Raw genomic sequence first — 22,552 nt, 5'->3', positions numbered from 1 at the left:
GTCCTCTTGAATGCTACTGGTGTGTTTCTAGTGAAATTTAACTTGGTGCAAAATATACTTCTAGAAGACTGTAAAATCCAGGGATTTAGACCGTGACTAACTGAGATTCCAGGAAAGATCTGATTTATGGATTTGAAAGCAAGACTGTTAAATTCAGCTGACTTGACACATGCTTGCCAAACTCAGCTGGTTTTCCCCTTGTAACTCATATTTGGTGCTCTACTGTAGTGTCACTTCATTCAGGGTAGGAGTGGGCTTCAGCATTGCTGGATTTCACAGAACCACAGTCATAGCATTTAGGGCTGCTTGTAGCCCAGCCTTTAATTCATTTAGGCTTAGAGCAAGTCTATGGGTTGTGCTAACTTAACCTGAGCTGTATTGGTCATAATTGGCCAGGAGCAGTGCAAGTAACTTTGTATGTGCTGTAACATAACCCACATCTGTGAACTCTCTGCAGGGGTCTGCTGTTTCCCTGGGAAATCTTTAGTGAAGGTTGCTTCCTCCTGTGTGAGTAGAGGAGCATCTTTGTTCCAACAGACCTGTCTGAGGGCTCTGTCCAGCTGTCTGCATAGCTGCTTTCAGATTTCCACAGCACATGACATGCACTCTGGGGATGTCTCTTTGCAGTCCAGGCACATTCTTAACAGGAAGAGGAGTCCCAAGAGTGGAAAGGTAGGTGCCTAGAGCCTAGCCTGATGCTGAGGTTTGGTTAGCTGTGCCAAATGATTTTCCTATGACTAGCCCAAATGTTTACCTCTGTGAGTCGATTCAATCAGGGGTTTTACCAGAGCAGACAACCATGAAATGAATTTCCCACAGTTCTGTAGTTTGTAAGGCAAAGCAGGAGCTCCCCTTTGGAAGAACTGAGTAAGTCCTCTAGGGCCAAGAGTGTTCTGCTTTTCTGAATTACCCCATCCCAAATATACACTTCTGTGCAATAAGCCAGTGATCTTCTCTTTGCAGAAAAGCATATACTGTGGGTTTTTTTCTCCCAGCCCAGAGTCTTAGTCCTATTTCAACCTTCTCAGACTTGCCTGTTATCTCCAGCACAAAGACAACTGTCTAGGAATCCCATACACTTAGCTGATGAACCTTCTAATTCTCCCTGTAGATAAGACTCTTCCACCAGAAAATGCCTATCTTTAGGTTTGATATTTTCACACCAAATGCTTTTCTTTATGGGTTTCTGAGTGTCAGCTTGAATTCTTTTCTGGAAATTATTGAGAGAGATTTTTCTCATCTTAGGGATGCATTGTTTCTAGTCACAGGACTAGAATCTGCCAGTCTGGTGCTTGATGGTAGGAGAGGAGAGAAGGGGACCAAGTCAAGATGCTGAAGCACAGAGCATGTATGTGTGCCAAGGGGACTGATGTCCCTTGTAAGGTTGGAGGAGAAACCTTGAGTCAGGAGAGCACGGCTGTCAGGAGCAGGGAAGTCAGACTGTTGGCCACATCTTCCTGTTCTCAGGGACTGCCAGTGCCTCCCTGTGCAGGGAGTGCTGCTTGTGATCTGCCTGAGCAGCAACAAGAGATGCTAGGCTCTGGAGCTGCAGATATGCAGGCTCTGGTTTTCTTTCCGCTAGAGTCTTTCCAGTATGGTATTTTGCTTTGAAACCAGGTGGGACTAGTGGACTTGCAGTATTCCTTTACACACTTGGCTGTGTTTTCCAGACTTGTGACAAACAGAGAAATGACACCTATCTCCTTTTTCCCCTTTGCTTGTAATAAAGGCTCAGCAGGGCAGGGTGAAGACAGTCCCAAGCAATAGGTGCTGAGTACACCTGAATGGGCAGAGCACAGCCTGAATGACACAGCTGTCTTACTTGCTCCACATTTTCTGTGGACTAAGATGTTCTTTTTCCTCTTGTCTAAGCTCCCAGTGGCAGCTGGTCACATGCACCACAAAGTTTGTTTTGTAAATGCACTGTTCCCTGAAATCAAGTTTTCTGGTTGGTGGCCTTCCACCTGTCAAAATAAGTGGTTTGATTTCTGCTGTGCAGTCAATGTTCAGCCTTACACAGTTTTTTTTTAGTGGTTTTATGAGCTCTGCAATATTGCTCAAATGAATCCGTCCAAGCAATAAAACTTTCTCCATTGTAACAAAAGTCCCCAGCTATTTCAAACTCTGCCACTTACTCATTCTTAGTGGAAACTTTAGTTGTGCTTATCTTGTGAGTCACAATTTATATGCTTCTTTCAGAAATCATCCAGGAAGGCAAGTAACTCAGTATCACTCTTGTCAAATGCTGCACTTCAGAAATTAAATAGCATGGATTTTGTTAATGAGCAATTAACATTATTTAAGCACCCAAAACATCTGCAGAAACTATCCATTGATGCCGTGGTTGAAGCTGCTTCCAAACAGCCTGTTTCTGTAGTTTCCTCCTATTCAGCATGGTGCCACCATCAGCTTTGAGCATAGCTGCAGCTTTGGGCATAGCTGCTGCAGCTCCTGCACAGATGATGCCAAATCCCTGCTGCTCCCTGCCCAACTTTGCCGGGTTTTGGCTCCCAGCCCCACTACTTTTCCTGTCCTCAAAGGTCTCTTGGGCACATCTAAAGCACCTGGAAGTTGGCACTATTAACCCTTTCAGGAGCTGGGGTAATCACCATGTAGGAGCATATATAACATCTGATTTCTATTTGCAACTGTCGTGCTCTTGATCGCTCTTAATTAAATTTTCTTTTGCTCTCGTCTACAGCTGGTGTATCACATTTGGAGGCTGTTCCTTTTACTGATGCCAGAAGAGTCTGAATGGTCTTTTGTGTTTAAGTGGAGGTTATTAAATAGCTTTATATTAATTAACTGTGATGAAGGGAACACATGGGCAAATGTACTTGAGGAGATCAGTTTATCCATATGGAAATTACATTGGAAGTTAAATCCATTACCCTAATTGTAAAATTCGACAGTGCTTAGCCAATAACTGTGGAATTGACTAAATCATGCATTTGTGCTTCAGAGTTGGGCAAATGCCTAGTTTCCTTGAATATTTGCTCAAATGAAAAATTGTATTTGCCTCAACTGCATATGCTGCCTTGTCATTTCTGAGAGTGTTTTAGGCAAATGAGTTTAGAGGTGGAAACAGTCCATGAAAAAGTAGTATCTAACATGCTCTGAGAGCTGTCATTGCAGGATGGTCACTCTGAAAGACTGGCTGGATTGGTTGTCTTGACCCTCAGGCTCACTATTTTCAAGCAGGCATGTTGCTGTGTCCACAAAATAAAAGTAGCTTACACTGGTCAGAAAAATGTCTGGAAGGTCCAGGGAACAATCAATTGCCAAAATGGCTTTTTGGACAATAGCAAACAGCAAATAAATTAGAAGTTGTAAACTGCTCGTGGTTGATTCTGAACAGAAAGGGGTTACATTTGTGGAATGAATGTGTTCACTTTGAACCACTTGTTCAGGCTTAATTTGGAGACAAGGCTGATGCTTGTAGCTGCAGTGGACAAAACCCCTTTGCTGCAGCTCCTCTTTTCAAATGGTGAGGACAAAGTATTTATTCAGCTGTCAAGTGGGGAAAGAAAGCAAATTAGTTTTAGGCTGGAACACTGGACTGTGTTTGCTGTTGTATTTCTGAGGCCAGATGGTGACTTGGACAGCCCCGGGGAATGGGTAACAAGTTTCTCCAGGGCAAAGATCAGAAGCAAAAGGAAATATTCAGATTATCTTGCAGTTCCACTTCCTAGAGAGGAAAAGGGAGTGTGAGATGCATCAGGCTGTGTTAGGGAGGGGATTAGCCACTCCTTTTCTTCAGTTGTTGCTCTTGCTGAATCCTGGAGTCAGTTTGTGGTAGAGTGGGTTTGAGACCTGACTCTCCTTGCAAACTGCAGCTGTCCCTGGGAAGGACAGGGCAGCTCCAGCAGCACCTCCTGGGGCAGCTTGCTCTGTGAGGAAAGTGCCCTTTGTCCTCAGCTCCCCCATGCTCTGCTAATGACAGCAAAATATTTGGGCACCTGTTTCACCAAGGAGTCAGGGAAGACCTTGGGGAAGGAGATGGTCTAAGGTTACCTAACAGTGGCTATATTTGGCTTGTGCTTCCAAAGTGGTTTAAGTCCCACTTGTCTAGCCTCAGTGCTGGTCCCTGCCTCAGTTTCCCTGGTTTGGCAGCTGGTTTCAGGTGGTCTTTAAATGAGCTGTGGTGGAGTTGGTAGGTAACCAAGCAGATGAGCTGTCTCAGCTATCTTGGGCTGCTCAACTGCCTGTTAAACACGATTCAGGCTCCCAGGGCATCAGAAGGTACCAAAAACTCTCCAAGAAGCTCCAGGACTGTGAATGAATGTCTGAATGTCTAGGTAGAAAGTGAAGTGGAAGAAAGGTCTCTTTCGTGGAACAAAGCATTCTCCATGGAAGGAGTTTTAATTCCATTCAAACATAACTTAGCTTCCCATTTAAGTGTTTTCATTTTGAGTTAAGTTTTATCCAGTATAAACAAGGTAGGGGGAAAACAAGAGGATTAGGAATGCTGAAGGGGAGGAGTGGCCTGGCTGGGCTGCTGAGAGCCCCAGGCTCCCTGGAAACCTCAGCTGGAGCAGGGCAGGGAGCTGCTGCAGGGCAGCACAGGGAACAGGGCATGGCCCTATCTGGAGCAGCCTGGGGTGCACTGAGGCTGAAGAAATGAGACTTCAGGTCAGCAGGGAAAAAATGTCAGCCAAAGGGGACTGTGAGGTTGGTACTGTCTTCTAGGACAGCAGTGGGAGAACCCAAGCCAGCTTGTACAGTTTCCTTATTTGCCTGCAAGTTCACTTGTTTCTCTTTCTTTCCAAAAGAGAGACAGGGAGGGAAGGTGATTTTTGTGAATTGAGAGGAATGTAACAGAGAGGGAGACACCTGTTAGGAATAGATCCTGATCCATCAGATTGACAAGAAATCAAGTGCAAGGGGATGGGGATAGTTGGTACAATGCATTGCTCAATTTATATGCTGGGAAGGGAAAAGCCTTACACCATGTGTGGGGACCTGGCTAAACAACAGGGACGTGCATGTGGCCAGAATACTCACATATTCACTTTAGCTTTTAATTTTCACTTATCTCAGTAAAAGCACTAAAGCAGGGCTCTTTCTCACTGGAAGAAACCAGTGAGATGATGCAGGTTGTAGGTAACTTTTTTCTTTCTTTCATCTCTCATTTATCCGTCTTTTTACTCTAGGGAATAGAATGGATCATTACAGCCCATGAGAAAAGACCCCTTTCAGTCTTCTCAGTCCTTCCTTTTATCCAGAGAATGTTGATTCCCTCAAGCTTTGACTCTCAGTTGAAAGGTTGGTGGAGAGGTTGAGTCAGATTGTCCCCTTTCTTGCAATGCCTCTTTAAAGACAAGGTGCATCACTGTATAAAAGTGATGTTGCCACTTCCAGAAGAGGGGGGAGTATCCAGGGAAAATATAAGGTGTTTGGGAATGGTGCTGCCTGCCCTTCTGCTCTGCCTGCCATACCACTCCAAATATAGATGGCCAGCAGAAGATCTTGGTCCATTAAGTACTTTGCAGCTCATGTCTGTGGCAGCCCTGGGTTTGCTTAGCTGTATTCACCTTCCTCCTGTCATGAACTTCCCTGTGAGGCCAGTGTCCTCCTTCCCTGCACAAGCATTCACAGCTGATGTGGAGATGACACATCTGCCTGTCAAGCCTCTGGACCTTGGGACTCTCCTGAGTTATTGCAGCTAGTCAGCTTACTCTGAATATGAAAAACAGATTCCTGCAGGGAATTTGGGGTTCAGAATTCTTCCTTTCTTTAATTTATTTTCTTTAAGTAAATTGAGGGAACTTCAGCTATTCCACTGACAGGAAATGCTGAAGGATATATCTCAAATCATTTGCTCAGATCTCCAGGGTATGGGGGTTTATGAAAGGTTTTTGCTATAGACTCTCCACCAGCTCTGGGAAACATCTGTTCTGCATTCTGAATGCATTTTCCCAGCAGAAATTGTTTTAATAAAATCATCACTTTTTCTGTGCTTAGAAAACCCAGTGAAATAAAGTTTTTTCCTATGCTAAACAGTTCTTGATCACTGGTTAATGAAGTTAAAAACTGCATGTCACATTGTTTGACTTATCCTGTTTTTTTCCAGGAGCTTCTCTGATGGTCATAATATGACAGAACTCACCAGAGCTGAAACTCTGAAGAATGACTAATGTTTAATGTTAACTGCACTACTTGGTTTTGTTGGTGCTTCATCTCAGTCTCTGTTTGAAATCCAGTCTCTAAGCTGTGGCATGTGAATAGCCTATATATTGAGTGAGACTATGAAAGCAGGATATTCTAAGGCATAGGTAGGGGAGGTGAAAATGTTAAAAAATTTCCAAAAGTACTTTTTTAATTGCTATGTTGTGACCCAGCTCTGAAATGGCCTTTTCTCCACGGTAAGATATATTAGAAAAAGTCTTGCTGCGGTTTGATTCACCTGAGAGCAAAAATTATGTGCGCAGCCAAGTTACTCTCTGCTAAAGCAGAAAAATTGGAAAATCTGTCAAAGTCCTCACAGTGGACTCCTTTGTCCTCAGCAGAGGTGACAAGCATATGGGTGGTAGCTACCTTCAAAGTTCAGCTGTGGAACCTCTCCCTGTGTGGACAGCAACCAGGAAAGGGAAAGGACAACTCCATGAATGTGAGGAAATTCTTCATTGGTCTGGAGAGGAAAAATTATCCTGGCTTGGACCTGTTCTGAAAGTGGTTTTGATTTTAATGGGAACTTTTACAGTTTGGAAAAAAAGGGGGTGTTACAAGTTCGTCCCATCCAATTTCCCATGTAAGAGTACTCTGTATTCTCAGACTGCAGTTTTTCAGACAACTACAATTCCTATTGGCACTAGTTGGGTTTTACACTAACGTTATAGATAGGTATAATTTAAAAATGAAGCTTGACAGGATAGACTGATGTTTCTCTTTTGCTATCAGCTGGGTAACTCATTTTGCCTCAGAGTAGTGTTTTCTGATGAAAGCTCAAAGACAGGTGGTGCTAAAATGTTTTGGAAGTCAGCTGCCCCTCAAGCAGCTTTGAGGTCTTAAATAGCCCCAATAGGAGGGTGGTAGGTATTTCTGGGCCAACTACATGCATTCTGATTCACCAGCAGGCTGCTTCATTGCTTTGCCTGGCTTTCCTCTTCTTTTTTCAGACAAGACCCCCCTTATGGTCAATAAAGAAGTGGAAGAAGCAGGGAAGCTTTACTTAGCAAGAGATCTGACTGTCCCCTCTTTGGTGATAGAGCCCTACCTGAACTTGAGCAAAAAAATCAAACCAGAACATGCACAGCAATAAATACCTTCAATCCTAAATGGCATCTTGTCAAAAACACATTTTCAGGTCTGATATATTACTACTTCTCCAAGTCCCCCCGTCTCTTATTGGAAGTACGGGTACTGAATGGAGTCTGCTTCCTGCTCTTCCTTCAGGTTGCACATCTTTTGCCTGTGCTAGTGGTGCAAGGGAGCTGCAAACAGTGTAGTTTTGGTGGCATGCTTTGTGCACTCTCTCTCTCTCTTAATATTTTGTCCTTTATTTTGGTTTCAGCTGAACAACTTGGGACTTCATTTAACAAAATTGGATTTTCATTTTCCTCTCCTGGGAGAGTGAGAGAAGCTGCTTTCTTCCCAACAATGCCCCAGCCTGCTGCTTTCTGCTTCACTGGACCCTTACCTCAGGCTGCTTCTAGTTCCTAAAAACAATTTATACACCTGTTCTTCAGCCACACTTGCAGACATGGTGGATTTATCTCAGATTGGTGGTGCTTTCAAGCTACTGGACATTTCTTTCAGTTAGCCAAGCTCCCTTGGCTGTGCTGGTCTGTGAGAAACAGAAAAAGAAGTTGTACAAGTGCACTGTAGGTAGAAGATGAAATATTCCTCAGCCTGGGTAGAGAATCTCTTTTGTATCTCTGCCAGGTCATGCACAGAAATCAAGTTACCTAGCTAGGAAGTCCAGCAGTGTTCTGCTGGGGTTGCAGCTGTTAAGTACGACAAATTATTAGGAAGATTTGAATTAGAAAAATGTGGAGGTTAAGAGGGTTTAGGAGATCTAGTACAGCTCTCTGCATGGAGACATGACCTAACAAATCCTGTATCTTCAAATGGCTGTGGGAGAGGCAGACAAAAGTCAGGCTGAAGAAAGATGAGTGGTGGTCTAGCACAGAGGCAGGTGGAAAGTACTGAGGATGAAAGTGTTCTTGGGGGGCTTGTTAACTGCTGGATATCCATTAAAGTCAATGTCATGTCTTTGTGGGATACCAAGCCCGCTTTTATTGGCTTTCCACAGAGCACAAAGTCAAACTGAAAATCTCCCTTCTCCTCTTCAGTGTTTCCAATGATAATGGGCTTCAGTACATACACGGGTGTTTCATGCTCTGGAGCAGTAGCACTGGAATATGTTCTGCTTTTGGATGTGACAGAGTAGTCCGACAGAGAGGTGCAACTTCAGGAATGTGTTGAGGGAACAACAGGACCTACACATTACCTGCAACCTATGTGCAGCTACTTCCAGATACAAGGTGCATTTCTTGGCTTCCTTATTTATTGTTAATGGTACATCAGTTCTGCTGGGATCCTACATTAGCCCTCTCTTGGAAAGAATCAGAAGAGGACTAAATGCCAAGTCAGTTTAATTTTTGGGATATCATTAGGCATCATGATGATAGGAAATCATCAAGTAAATCAGAAAGGAATCTTCTGAAATTGGCATGTTTGATTCCAAGCACCCTTGTGGGACGCAAGGTTGTGGGTGCTCCCTGTCTGTATGAGTGAGATTAGAGTTTGAAAATATTTGGTATATGCGCACCCCCATATCTGGCCTTTGTGTAGTGCTCTCCCTTTTCATGGGCTACAATAAGACAAAATATGCAAAGATGTTGTAGATTTCATTAGTCACACTAGTTTATTCAAACCTCTTCTTTGCATAAGAAACCAAGGCCTGCGCTGATCTCTGGGAAAGAATGTGCTCCCAGCTTGGAAAAGCCGTGTGCTCGAATGGCACCGCGGCACAGCAGAGGTCAGCAGCTCGGGCACAGGAGAGGGGCCCGGCTCTAGGGTTTGGTGCCATCATTTGCAATTCAATCCCATGCAGCTCCCTCTTAGGAGAACAATTCACTAAATACAGAGTTGTTCTTTTTCCCTAATTCACCATATAATTCACCTCCTAAGTTCAATTAAGAAGCAATCTGTTTGTGACTGGAAGCAAGCTGCATTTATTTAGAAATACAAAATTATCCTTTGCCTGAGCAAAGACTGCATGCCTTAATAATTCTGGTGATGAATGGCTAGTTGGGGTTTCCTTTAAATGGAATGAGATATTGTGTGAAGAATAGCATACTTTGCGGGGGTGGGGGTGGGAGAAGTCCTGGGGATGTAAAACTGAGAAGAGGAACTTTTGTTGAGCTTGGGCTAAGGAAGTGACGAGGACGAGGGCATGAAAGAAAACAAAGGGAAATCTTAGGATGGGACACTGAAGCTGGAAAAGAGTGATAGAGTTCAGAGCAATCCATCTTGTTGAATCAGGCTTGTTCCTGTTCACACATCTAGTGGCTTTTGTCCAGCCAAGCTCTGTTAAACTATGGCACTTCCTTTGGGAGACAAACCCCTGATTTACTGTGTCTCTTGGACCAGGAAGCTCTAACCTATAGCCAGCTGAGAGTCTGTGTATTTTATTTTCTTCTGAATTGTTTTGTAACTGTCTTTCATCGTAATTTTCCTGATACTCGTATCAGTTATAGTAGTATAATGTTGGAGATTTGTTACCATCCTGTCAGTCCTTCTCCAAGGTGCCAGAGATATACCTTTTCCCCTGTTCTTGCCTGTTGGACCAGCTGGAGAAGGATTTGCTAGGAGCCAGGTCCAGAGCAAATGAGAGTTTTCCAGCTGGCAAGGCAAGACTGCTTCAGTGACTGGAAGATGTCCAGCTGTCTTGAAAGTGAGACATCCCTCTTGGAAGTGTCCACACTGCATCCAGCAGTACTGTATGATCAACAACGTATTCCTTTCTGCATGTGGTGGTTTACCATGCTCTTCATGCTTTATTTTCCCACCATGACTACAGAAACTTGCTCTTGCAATACCTCTACAGAGATCAGCTCATTCAACTCCTGTTCTCATTAAATCTCCATGAAATCAAGCCTTCCCTAGAAGAGCCTTTCTGCCTATTCAGCATATGGAAAAACTTAGGCCATGGAATGGTAATGAGTTGCAAGGTGTCACTGTAGGCTAGGAACAAATCCAGGAAAAGTGCCTAACTATATCAAGGGTTTAGTCCCTGCTCCCTGAACAGGGAAAGCAGTGTTTCTGTGGCCAGCAGACCCTGAACTGGCATTGCTGATAGCTGCTGTCCTTTCCACGTCAGAGCTCTGCCAGCTCACCAGAGATGAGTCTCTGCTCTTCTTTCCTTTGCAGGAGGCCTGGGAGAAGAGGTGTCAAGTGAAAATGCCACTTCAACCGACCTTAGTGACAACACAGTTAAAAAGGGTAATGTGGAACCCCACCCAGACCTTTGGGTATCTTTTATTTACTTTTTTAACCCCATGTAAAACCATATTTTTGCACTGTTTTGTACCCATGTTTGCCTCTATCCCTGGGAGATCAGCCCTGCCCAGGCAATTTTGCTGTTGGTGAAACTGCAAAAATCTGAAAAGGGTGGGTTTGTCTTGTATTATGTGGTGGGTTGACCCCAGCCAGAAGCCAAGCACCCAGTCACTATTCCCCTCTTCCAGCAGGAGAGGTGAGAAAACAGGAAAAGCAAGAGTAAAAAACCACATTGGTTGAGAAAAAGACAATTTAATAAGTGAATGAAAGGGGAAAAAATAACCAAACTGATATCAAGGCAACTGCTCACCCCCACCCACAGGCAGCCCCTGCTAGAAGAATGTGTCAGGCCTCTCTGGGGGGGAGAATTTAACAAATTTCAGTTGTTAAAGGCAGAAAACTATAGCAGGAGTTAGGAGCAGTTACAGGATAGGTGAGGAGAGTTTGCCCAGGAGTTGCTGGTGAGGAATGGAAGCACTGGTGGCACAGAAAGGTGGATCCAGAGTCCCCTGTGCAGAGCTGCTGCTGCACCAGGCACAGGAGACTGCAGGGCAGACACCTCCTCACTTGGGTTTGCTATCAGGACCTGTCCATGTGCTGTTCCACAGAGATTTTGGGCAGGCCCCAGGAGCAGTTTGTGAGTAGAAGACAAGACTACGTCCATCTTGAGACCCTCTCTCCTAGCTCTGGCCCTTTTAATGCCTGTGCTGGTGCCTGGTACCAGCAGCGTGCAGGAGGGTGGCTCCTCCTTTGTTGGGAGAACCCCCAGCCCCAGAGCATCTGCCTTCCAGGATCCAGCAGCTAGCTTGGGGATGGGGCAGCTTTTGAAATGCCAGGAAGGTGCTTAGAGGAACAAAAGGCAAATTCCCGTTTTTGTCCTGCAGCTCAGAGAAAGGTCTTCAGCAGGAAGGGCTTGACCTGGTGAAGCAGGAGGGAGGGTTTAAAGTTCATTCTTTTCATTCCCCTACACTGCCTGAATTTCCTTCCCATTGTACAGATCCCCTCAGCCTTGACAGTAGTGGTTTGCTTACTGGTGCTTCAGCTGGAGGGATGAATAGGGGAAGAGGCTCTCAGCAGCCCCCCTCATCACTAGAGGAAGGTCATAACAGGACCTGTGCCTTTTAATAACCCAGCAGCCCCCGTCCTTGGAAAGTAAAGCTGTGGCCAGACTTGCTGATTTACATACAAATTGCCATCCTCTTGGGCTTCACAGCGGCCCACTGGTGAGCCACCATCAGCAGTGCTGCTCCTCAAAGTGACGAGGGATGTTCACCTTGGTGTGACCCTTCAGGCCAGCACTCTCTGAAGGCATAGCAACCCCTGTGCTCTGTTATTCCTTTGCCCTAGTCCAGCTGATGAGTTGGCTGTGCAAGGCAGGGAGCTTATCTTACATTTAGAGGTTTGTAAAGCACAGCTGGACTGTGGCTGCTTTGAGGGTTTGAGTTGCCCATGGCACCTCAATTAGGGGATGAACAACCAGGAAGCTTTGAGTAAAGGATATTTTGGGTAAAGGTGTCAGACTCACACCACATTGAAAGTGCAACTCACGTAGGCATAACCAGTATCTGAGCAGAGCTGCAGCAGCAGAGATGCAGGGCAAGGTACAGGGTCTACCTAGAAAGCCTGTATGAATCCTCTTGCAGATTTTAAGGCCAGTGCTGAACACCACACAACCAGGGCTCCTCTACCCCTTGTAACAAGAAATTAGATGTGTTCTGCTTTCCCTTTTGTATTTTTGCTCCTTTTCATTAAAATGAAGAGCTTCAGCATGGATGGAGATTTGAGTTTCTGTTTTTCCATCCTGAGCATCCCTCCTCCAACAGAGACTGTCTGACCTTTATAGATTTCCAAACCACCCAAGACCTGGTATGTGAAACCAAAGTGATACTTTTCAGTCTTGAGTACAGATTTCAGAGTTAGGAGTCTGTCACCTTCTTCCAAGGCCAACTCAAATGAGTAGTTGTTGCATTCCCAATAGAACAAACCATTCTCTGCAATAGATAGGTAGGGCAAGTGAGAATATACAATGACACCTAGGCTTGTTTGATTCCACCTCCTGCTCCCCTTGTTTAAGGACTGTGTCCCCATCTGTGAAGTTGCTGGTGCAGACTGAGTGGCTAGAGAAAGGAAGGATGTACTTTTACATCCTAATGGGAGAACAGCTTTGGTGTAGAGCGTATGGAGGCTCCAAAACAAGAAGGTTCTGTTTTCTATAGATTAGCAGTCTCAAAGTCCCCAAAAAACACTGGCAAATCTGGCTATGACTTCTGGTTTGGTTTAACACCTTGCTTTTTCTTTTTATCTTTTTCTGAAGCTCCAGGGTTTTACCTGAGGGCTGCACGTGGAACTAAAGAGGATTTAAACAGTGTTGCCACTCTGTCTTGCAGACGGCAGGCAGAACACAACGCTTGCAAGGAGCCCAAAGAGGAAGGAATATAAAGATGAGTCTGGGATGGATACACACTCCTCTCCCAGAGTGCGCAGGGCAACCACATCCAGGGCTGAGAGGATCTGGCCAGGGGGGGTCATCCCCTACGTGATCGGAGGAAATTTCACTGGTCAGTAGTGAAAACATTGCTTTCTGTTTGCCATGGGGTTTGTGTCTCAAACGGTGGGAAATCTCTGGAGCAGAGTTCTTCCACAAATGACGCAGGTCCTTGGGAATCTGTCTCCTGAGGTAGGGTGGGAACGTCATTGCACAAGGAACTGTGCACTGTGGAAGCCTGAAGCTGAGGTGTGCAGTGAGATGATTCTTCTCTTGGAGTCCAAGAAATACTTGAGTGACTAAATCACTTTTCTTTAGGGACCAGCACCCGTGAGCTGTGCTCACCCTCTGTTTTTCCAGATGAGAATCCTCTCTGCTGTTGGAAGAGCAGAAGCAGAAGTATTCTGGGTTCCTGACAATAGATTTGCCTTAGTTTTGAGGAGCATGTGTGGCACTCATAAGATTCCTGGGTCTTGAAAGATGTGCATGGTCATTACTTCATGTCATGAGAGCAAATTTGGCATATCACTTAGTAGCTGGTGTTCAGATCACCTGGCAGCTCTGCCAGAATGGCCTGTACCTAGAGAGGTGACAGGTTTTATGTTCACAAATATTGATGTACTTAATCTGTAAAGTTTGCTATCTGTTTAATTAGAGCAGTAAATTCATCAGGCACAAGGAGAGAAAAGATGATACAGGAAGGTAATGCTATAGCTGGAAGAGGGCCCAGAGTCCAAGAGGTGTCTACAGGCATAAGATTGACTGTTTGAAAGGTTGGCTGTTTCCATTCCCAGGTGAAGTCTGTTAGAGATTTTCCTGAAAGTCAGGCCTTCACTGTTTGCTCCTCTTGATTTCTTTTCCAGGAACCCAAAGAGCTATCTTTAAGCAAGCAATGAGGCACTGGGAGAAGCACACTTGTGTGACCTTTGTGGAGAGAACTGATGAAGAGAGCTTCATTGTGTTCACATACAGAACATGTGGGTAAGTGAGGCACAAGTTCCCTGCAGCTCTCTATTGCAAACAGCGCTTTCAGTGACACGTGGCTTTGTAAGTCTAGCCCAGAATAGACCAATGGCTGCATTGGAGAATCTGTCACTTTCAGTGAGGATTGCTAGGATAGTTTAGTATTTGCTCAGAAGATGCTAAGCCCTTCTGGATTATTTTTTCCTGGGATAATACTTAAGTGTACATGTGTGAGTTTGTAGATATGCACTTCTTTCTTTATGTTTTCTTTGTACTTACATGTAAGTACGTAAGTATATGCAACTGCTGGCCTGTCCTGAACCCTGCCAGATGTTCTCTGTTCCTATGTTTTGGAGTTCCTCAAGTCACTGATGTGCTGCATGGGTTTGTGTGTTATCATTTCCAGGTGTTGTTCCTACGTGGGCCGCCGAGGAGGGGGCCCTCAGGCTATATCCATTGGAAAGAACTGTGACAAGTTTGGTATTGTGGCTCATGAGCTGGGTCATGTGGTGGGCTTCTGGCATGAGCACACACGGCCTGACAGGGACCAGCATGTCACTATCATCAGAGAGAACATACAGCAAGGTAAAATCACACTTCAGGTTATTCCACCTGGCTTTTGGCTGGCTTTTTCCACACTTGTGGAAAATGCTGGTGGCTTGAGGGTTGGGATGGAGAAGAAATATTGCTGTCCTTGTCTAGAATAAGGGTCAAAATAGCTATTTGAATAGACATTTTGGATGTTCAGCTGGAATTGTTGAAACATAGGAGCATATCCATTTCATTCTAGGCTCCCACAAGTAGAATTCTTTTTTTTTTTTCTTTTTCCTCTAAGAGTGGTTTGTTTCTTTTCCTTTTTGTTTGTCATCACAGGTCAGGAGTACAACTTTTTAAAGATGGAAGCTGGGGAAGTGAACTCACTTGGCGAGACCTATGACTTTGACAGCATCATGCACTATGCTCGGAACACGTTCTCCAGGTGATAATTCAAGGTTACATGTCCTTAGGACTATTTTGGTAGTTGTGGTTGACTCTCTGGGATATATAGAGCCTAGAAGGAGACCTGTGATCTATTGCTGCATTGCAAGGCTTGAAAAATATTTGAGAAAGCAATGTGGGTGTAGTCTGCTGGACTCTTGTTTTCCCCTTTCCACTATACTTACTCAGTAATAATACTGGTAATCTCAAAGAGTTTCCAAAGCCTTGCTAACATTCTTTGCAGCCTTCCCAAGCAGCCCATGTGTATCTGTTTGCATATCTGCCCATGTGCAAGTTGGCTAATACTAAAACAAGCTTAGAATCTCTTGATTGTCCAGCTTCTGCTTTGGAGTCACAGTACAACCGTCAGAGTCTCTAGTGGCTGTGCCAAGGGAGAGTTTAGATAATGATCTTTAGTTACTTGTGTGTTTCTTTCTAACCATTTCTGCATGAGCTTTCAGTCATGGCCTCTGCAGCTGTGTGGTTCTGTGTGACTGGGTTTTTTCATGGAGGAGTTATCAGTCCTGCCCAAACTATGCCAGTTTCTGTTTGTCCTTGACTCCCATCTCATACCTCTGGATGGAGCTCATTCTCTGATCAACCTGCTCTGCTGGATACAGAGGTGATATAAACATAGTTATGTCCTGTATTTGGAATGAGAGTTACTGGATAACCAGATTAATTTTGCTGCATTGTTGGAAGTTTTCTTCTATAAATCCTACTGTTGTTCTTTCCCAAGAGCTTTCTGTCACTACATACTGTGAGTAAAGGGGTTGGAAGGTACAGTGGAAGTGTTCACACTCTTGGAAAATTTTTGTTGCAAAAATTAAAGATGTCTTTAGGACTTTTTAAATTTTCTTATTCCCCAGTTGCATTGAAGGGCCAAACCTGTTATTTTGTGCTTTTGTTTTGACAACTTCACACCAACCAGTGGAAAATTGTCAAACATGCTGAAATGCCGCTTGTTGTGGCAGGAGGAGATGGTGTCTGGGCAATTCAGAGATTTCTTTGCATCAGATATCTAAAGCAAACAATTTTTCTTCCCTTGAGGCGTCTGCTGGATGCTTCCAGCATTTGCTAAACTCTAAATGGTTAGAATTTTCTTGCACAAAAGCAGGATTAAGTTATTACCGCCATTTATATTGTGGATGCCTTTGAGTCTGTGTCTCTTGAAAACTAGGGTCCTTCAGAGCATTGCTGGGCCAAAATGGGATAAAAATGGCAAGAGTCCTGCTAGATTTAAATTGGTGCTCGATAAGATTTTTAAGTCTGTTTTCTTTAAGCCCTTTGTCTCTGTGACCCACCCTTACCCCAGTTGCAGTTTTTGTGCAGTAATTGAACTGAGCACTAAGTGCCTCTGTAGGCTGATTGTGCTCTTACCTCAAATAAGCAGTGCTGGCAATAAGGCTTTTCCTTTGCCAAGACCTGTCTTGACATCTGCTCCCCTGAGGGAGCAAAGCATTGACCAGCCAGAGAGACTGGTGGGTGTATGTGCCCATCCTTCCCACCTCACTGAGGTTTGTGGGTGCTGTCCAATTGCAGCCCAAACTGACAAAAGCACAGAGTCCATGAAGATGTGAAGAATTTCCAGCAAGTTTCATTAAGATCAGTGGCTAGGAAAGGGAGAGTGTTCCTGCTTGGCCCTGCAAGGGAAGGGCTGCACTGGGTGTGTTGTTACATTAGCAGACACCCAAAAAGCCGACATAAATTGGTGTGAGCACCTGACCAGTGGAGATGGAGGTGTGAGTGAGCAGGGGAAGGACACACAGCCATGTCTGTGACTTACTCTTTTGTAGCAATTCTTAACCTGGCACTTAGTACAACCTTGTTTTAAACTTCAGTCAGTATTGATGATAGTAAATCATACGGTGCTTGCCATGGTAAATGCTGCTGTAAATCCTGGGCCCTTTTTATTCTAAACTTTTTACCTAGGGCAGAAAGGTACAGCTTTTCTGAGATTTGATGAGTCCTAGCAGTGGTAATTATTTCCAGTGATTATTTCCAGATTGTTGTAGAGTCACTCCTTTCCATTTCATAGCAAAATATGCTTCTTATTTTTGTCTATGGCTAATAGAAATAGGAGTATGGCATAAGAGACTGTAACGGCAGCAGGAGCAAGTTTTTACCTCTGTTATCATCTATATCAGAAATTTGCCTGTTTTGCAGAGTGTGGCTGCAGGCTTTTGTTTCCTGGTGCATTCCTTACAGACATGGCAGCAATCTAAACTGCATGTTGCCATATAATGAAACAATTTCTTTTACAACTGTCAAGACCCATAAATGACAACTTAGCAGGAAGGTTTAAACTCCCACAAAACCCTAAGCAAGTAGCTGGTTTCCTTAATTCAGTAAGTGGCTTGCTAGTAGACATGGCAGCACAGTCTGGAGTTACAAAGCAGGACTTCTGCAAAGCTTGTGTTCAAATTAGGATGTAGGTAGCACTGCCTCCAAGTCCAGGGACCACATCCTGTATTTGCAATGCGCTGTCCCAATCCTGCACAAGACATACACAAATCCTCCAGTGGTTTCACTGTGTGAAGAGTCATGTTGTCTCTCTTCTGCACATGGAGATATAAATACAGAATTGGGACAAAAGGTGGCTGCCTACCCCCGGGTCCTTAACTTGTCATGAATATCTGCTTCCTTGTGTGTTATTTAGGCACCTGTATTTTTTCTACCCTATCTACTGGGACATGAATGTTTAGCATTTATTGAGATCAGTTGATAATTTCATATCATTGGCCTGGCACTTTGCATGTTCAGGGTGCCATGTGGATGCTAATGACTTGTGTGAGCCTCTTCTCAAACTCTGTTGTTCTTAGCTGGTAGGAATGGTGAGGTGTTGTGCTTGGTTTACGCCTGCACTGGGCAGCTAATGCATGTTCTGCCCCTGCCAGAGAATGGGGCAGCCAGGATTCATGGGTTCTTCTCCTACCTCTGAGAGGAGAGTTTAGATATTTTACTCAAGAGTGGTTCTGGTGTTAGGCTTCCTGAGCTGCTCTGTTTAATGATGTCTGTTTGTTGTTAACTTTTGAGTCAAAGTATTTGCACTTTTAGAGACACTCACCAAATATGCAACTTTACACTCAGTGTTTTTAAGCAGATGAGGATTGGGTGGACAGCATGGGGCTTTTAGTGGTTTGGGCCATACAGGGTCTCCTGTTCTTGGTTCCCTTGACAGCAAAATGAGAGAAACTGTACTTACTGCTCTGTAGTTGGGAGTCATGTTCAGCAATGCATGTGAAAGGAGAAAAAATTCAATTGGAGGAAGAAGCTAAACCAAAAATCTTTCTGCCTGAGCATAGAGTACAGCCTTCTGGAAGAAAATGTGTTTGGCAAGTAACAAGGGCAGTTTGAAGTTATGGGTTGTTTGCTTTGTGTGAGCAGTGCCTGAGGAATACACAATGTGTAGAAAACTGAGGCCTGTGAGTTCACAGTTGTGAGGGCTGGAATGGGAAAAAGAATCAAAAGTTTGCATGTGCAAGTCGTGTTTTTTCTATTAAACTCTGTCATTCTTCCCTGGTTGAGCCTGGAGATCTGCAGAAAGCATTTCAGAGGCCACAGAAGTATGTCCCTGCCAAATGTGGAGTTCTTCTATGAACTCCTGAGGAGGCTTGAAAATTTACTTTGAGCAAACTGACCAGTTTCTGTGCTTGTGGTGTTTCTGGAATTGGAGGATTTATTTTCAAGACATAACTTAAATAAATTCAGCCCAAGGCATGCAGCTGGCATATAGAATAACATACTGAATTTATAAATTGAAATTTGAGGGGCTCATCTCACATCTTGTAAGTATTGGTTTTGGTGCTGATCAGGAGTTTTTCTACTGCTGAAAAAAATGGTGACATCTCCTATGCAACAATTGATCCCAGTTTTCAAAACAGATTAAATTCATTTCTCTCTATTTATTTCTTTGGTTTGAATATTTACAAAACAATTTCCCCCCTTCCCTCTCCACTTCTGGACTAGGTAGCACTAAAATTATCGCTTCTGCCTTGATTTCCCATTGGACTCTCTGGACAGTTATATCCTGTCCCTCAGGAAGAGCAGTCTGCCTCTCTGTGCTGATGCTGAAGGTTAAGCTCGGTGTTAGCCTTGGCACCCCCAAGCCTGTTTGGCATTCAGGGATGCAGCAAAAGGTTCCTGTGGACTGGAGCCTACCTGCAAGAGCTTGGATTTTGCCAACCTGGAGTTCAGGTTTCTGATTCCCTCCCTCCTTCCCTACAGTCCTAATGCTCCCTTGGGGTCTCTTTTTGCGTGCAAGCTCTTGCTTGGCTGCATGGACTGCATTTTGATAGAAATGAGGCCTGAGCTTAAATCCTTCCCTGGACTGAGATCAGAAGTGCAGTAAAAGAGCTCCTGAGTGTGAAGCACATGGAAGAAATAGTAGCAAGTAAAAAGAGGCAGAGACAAGTGGAGTTACTAGCTCGGAAACTCATACAGATCAAAGGTGTAGAGTGCATGATCTTTTCCTCTTGTCTGTGGCAGCCCCAGTCACTGCCAGCCCAACCCCATCTGCTACTGGGACAACTCCTCTTCACTCTGCTTCTTTGGCTTGAGCACCAGATCTGTGCTCCTGCTGAGCCAGATGTGCCATGGACCGTCTGCAGGAATATTTCATTGCTTTTTCTGATTTATGGCAAGGAATGTGCTACCTCAAACAGAGGCAGCAGCAATTTTGAGATCTCCAAGAGGAATTTTCTGGCTTGGCAGACTTGCTTGTACATTTGGAAGCTGTCTGCTATAGTGAGAAGGCTATAGTCTTGAGATAGTTAGCAATTATTAGAAGCTGGAGCACTATTGCTGGTTAGCATGGGATATATGGTCAAGGGGATGGGGTGTGGGAGGCCTGCCAGCTCTACTATCTGTTCATTGTGTCACTTTCCCTACTTCACTGCTCTGTGTCTCTCTGCTCTTCCCTTTAGAGGAGTTTTCCTCGACACCATCCTTCCCCGCCGTGATGATAACGGGGTCCGGCCAACTATTGGTCAGCGGATCCGCCTGAGCCAGGGAGACATCGCTCAGGCAAGGAAGCTGTACAAATGCCCAGGTAAATATGGCCTGGGGAGATGGATCCTGCTTTATTATAGACACTTGGTTTATGTGGAAGGCACTGGAGTTCAAGAGCACCTTAACGATCTCTTTGAGGGAAGAGACTTGGGAAACACAGACTATCAAATGTTTGAGGCTGGAGCCATGGGGGAGAAGTGACCTTGCCTAAAATGTGTCTCCTGTTAGTACTTTGCCAGTATTCTTGTTGTGTTTGGGGCTTCAGATTAGTCCAGTGTAGGCTGTATTCTATCCAATTAGAAAATTAAACCAATGTGTAAGACGACGGGCAGAGTGGGGACTAGGAGTTGGCAAAATGGTGGAAAGATGTCTGGTAGACTGAGGCCCTGGAAAAGAGGTGGATAACTGGTGTGCAAATCCATGTTTTCCTGTATCCAACTGCAGGTCAGAAAGTAGGAGTCCATAAGGGTCTAGAATGAATTCTGAGGGCTTCATGGTCTATATGTCTGAAGATTACTGCTTTTAGCTTATAATAGGTGGTACAACTTTTAGGTCTGTTAGTTCCAATTAACCTTTTTTTTTCTTTTTACCTCATCATTACATTTCTATTTTTGCACTCATCTTTATCTCTAAATTGATTTTGCTTGAATAAAATTTTGTTCTTACAAAATTATCTCATGGATTAGTTTAGGGGTTAATTTGTTTTGCACTCTGTTTTTTGATTGAGTCAGACTTAAGCCAACCAGGCTTTTCATTCCCATAGCTGGAAGAATCAATTACAGATTTAGACTTCTCAAGGCAAGCTGAAAAGCCACTTTGGCCTGAGGTACTAACTAAAAGCTCCAAAGCAACTTTCTTTAAAATGAGGACTCTTCTGTGAGTCAAGTTTTCTATTTGTGAAGTAGAACTTTTCCTACTTTTTTTTTTCCCCACAAAGCTTTAGCAGAGGTTACGGCAGTTCAGAACATACTAGGCAGCAGAATAATTAGAGATTTAAGCCTACTAAACATTATTTTTTTTCAAATACCTGTTGTTCTGCTTTGGTTTTTGGTTTTTTTCTTTGCATCAACATTTATACACAGGCTGCATCTTAGGAGAAGAGGTGTAAGATATTTAATGACATCAACATCTTTGCCATTTGAATCTGTAGCTTGAAAAGTTTTCTTCCTCTGCAAAATACAAAGCGAAGGAGTTCAAAACCAAAGGACTTCATCTGTGTGCTCAAGCGGGGTCTGAATGAGATTTTAGGATGAAGACACCATGTTTGGCAGTCAAGCTGAGGATTTTAGGGTAAAGAGCAGCAACATAATTCAGAAGTTGAGTGTCAGATGGCTCCCCTTTTAGAAAGAGAGTTTCCATCTGAGAATACCTGCTAACATCTCCCAAAAAAAAGAGCTAGTATGGTGGAGGATGAGTTACAAGCATTGACTGGAATCAGGCAGAACAACTGCTGTGTCTGTTGTAAGAAACAGGGCTCTCCAGCTCATTAGACTGGAGCTCATGTGCCTGCTACAGCTAGGGCTTGCTTAGCTTGTCCATTCTAAAACCCTGCTGTTTTAAATGGCTCTTAATTCCTCAGAGCTTATACCTGCTGGGTTAAAGTTAGTGCCAAGCCAGGTGAAATCAAATGAAATTTGCTGAAGGAATTTCTGGAAGGCAAGAATCCAGTCTACTACATAATAGTTAATGCTAGATTTGCTATGGCTACACAGTTGACGATTTGATGACTACAGTCACTACAAAAGCTTTGAAACAGCTCATCCTGCTGTCTTGTGCTGTGCTAAAGGAAAAATGCTTGTGTAGCTGTGCTAATTGTGCAGGAATGGTTAAACAGTAAATTGAGAGCAGTCCTACATTCTCTGGGCATTTTCAAAAAGATACAGTGTACCAGTAATCAGCTGATGAGCTGTAAGTGCCTGTCACTCACCTGCTTCATTTACAAATGAGTTTTGAGGCATTCACTTAACTGCTTTGCTTTTCACCTCTGTTCCTTTCTACCTGCTCGGTTTCTTGGATCCCAGAAGTGCCAGACAGTTGCTTTGCTGTACCTCTTGTCTTCTCTGCTAAGTGGAGTACAGTGATATTGCTTTTCAGGGTGCTCTGCAAGAGGCTGTGCTCTCCCCGCAGAGATGCACTGCTCACTGTGGTGCTTCCCCCTGTGTTGCCAGCTTTCCTGCACGCTGGGCAAGCCAGCCTGTCTCAGTGCCTGGGGAGTTTCCTCTGCAGGGCTCAGAGCCTTACATGGGTCTCCTCTCATATTTCAGCAAAGCAGTCTTTGCAAGTAGACACAATGGTACCTGTTCCATAATTACAGTCTTGCCAGTAGCTGTGTGGTTGAGCTCTGGGAGAATTAAGTCTGGGCTGTTGGAAACCTTGACTGTGGTTCAGCTGAGGGCAATAATCTCATGTCACTATGGTCATGTTGTGCATGTTTCCCATGATTTAGAGTTCCCTTTATCATTTCATGTTTATTTAAATAGATTTTTAAGCAGAGGAAAAGAACATTTACCTATCCTGGTGAGTTATGGATTGGAATTCCCTCTTTATTTAAAAAAAAAAAAAAATTAAAAAACTTCTTTCTGTGTCCCCACACTTGTTCATCTAGTCTGA

General features: G+C 44.1%; 1 protein-coding gene across 1 annotated transcript in view; it reads left to right on the top strand.

Moving 5' to 3' along the window:
- TLL2 (tolloid like 2) overlaps window positions 1-22,552 on the top strand; it is an 85,901-nt gene that overhangs the window by 37,199 nt on the left and 26,150 nt on the right. The window contains exons 3-8 of the mRNA XM_015633623.1: window positions 10,378-10,449; window positions 12,894-13,064; window positions 13,855-13,972; window positions 14,361-14,539; window positions 14,828-14,933; window positions 19,858-19,982. Coding sequence (XP_015489109.1) covers window positions 10,378-10,449; window positions 12,894-13,064; window positions 13,855-13,972; window positions 14,361-14,539; window positions 14,828-14,933; window positions 19,858-19,982 — 771 coding nt within the window. The remainder of the gene's footprint in view (window positions 1-10,377; window positions 10,450-12,893; window positions 13,065-13,854; window positions 13,973-14,360; window positions 14,540-14,827; window positions 14,934-19,857; window positions 19,983-22,552) is intronic.

Source organism: Parus major, chromosome 6, assembly GCF_001522545.3.
Source record: "Parus major isolate Abel chromosome 6, Parus_major1.1, whole genome shotgun sequence".
Taxonomy (NCBI): domain Eukaryota; kingdom Metazoa; phylum Chordata; class Aves; order Passeriformes; family Paridae; genus Parus; species Parus major.
Note: the sequence above shows the minus strand (reverse complement) of the source record. Positions and strands in the feature narration are given on the sequence as shown.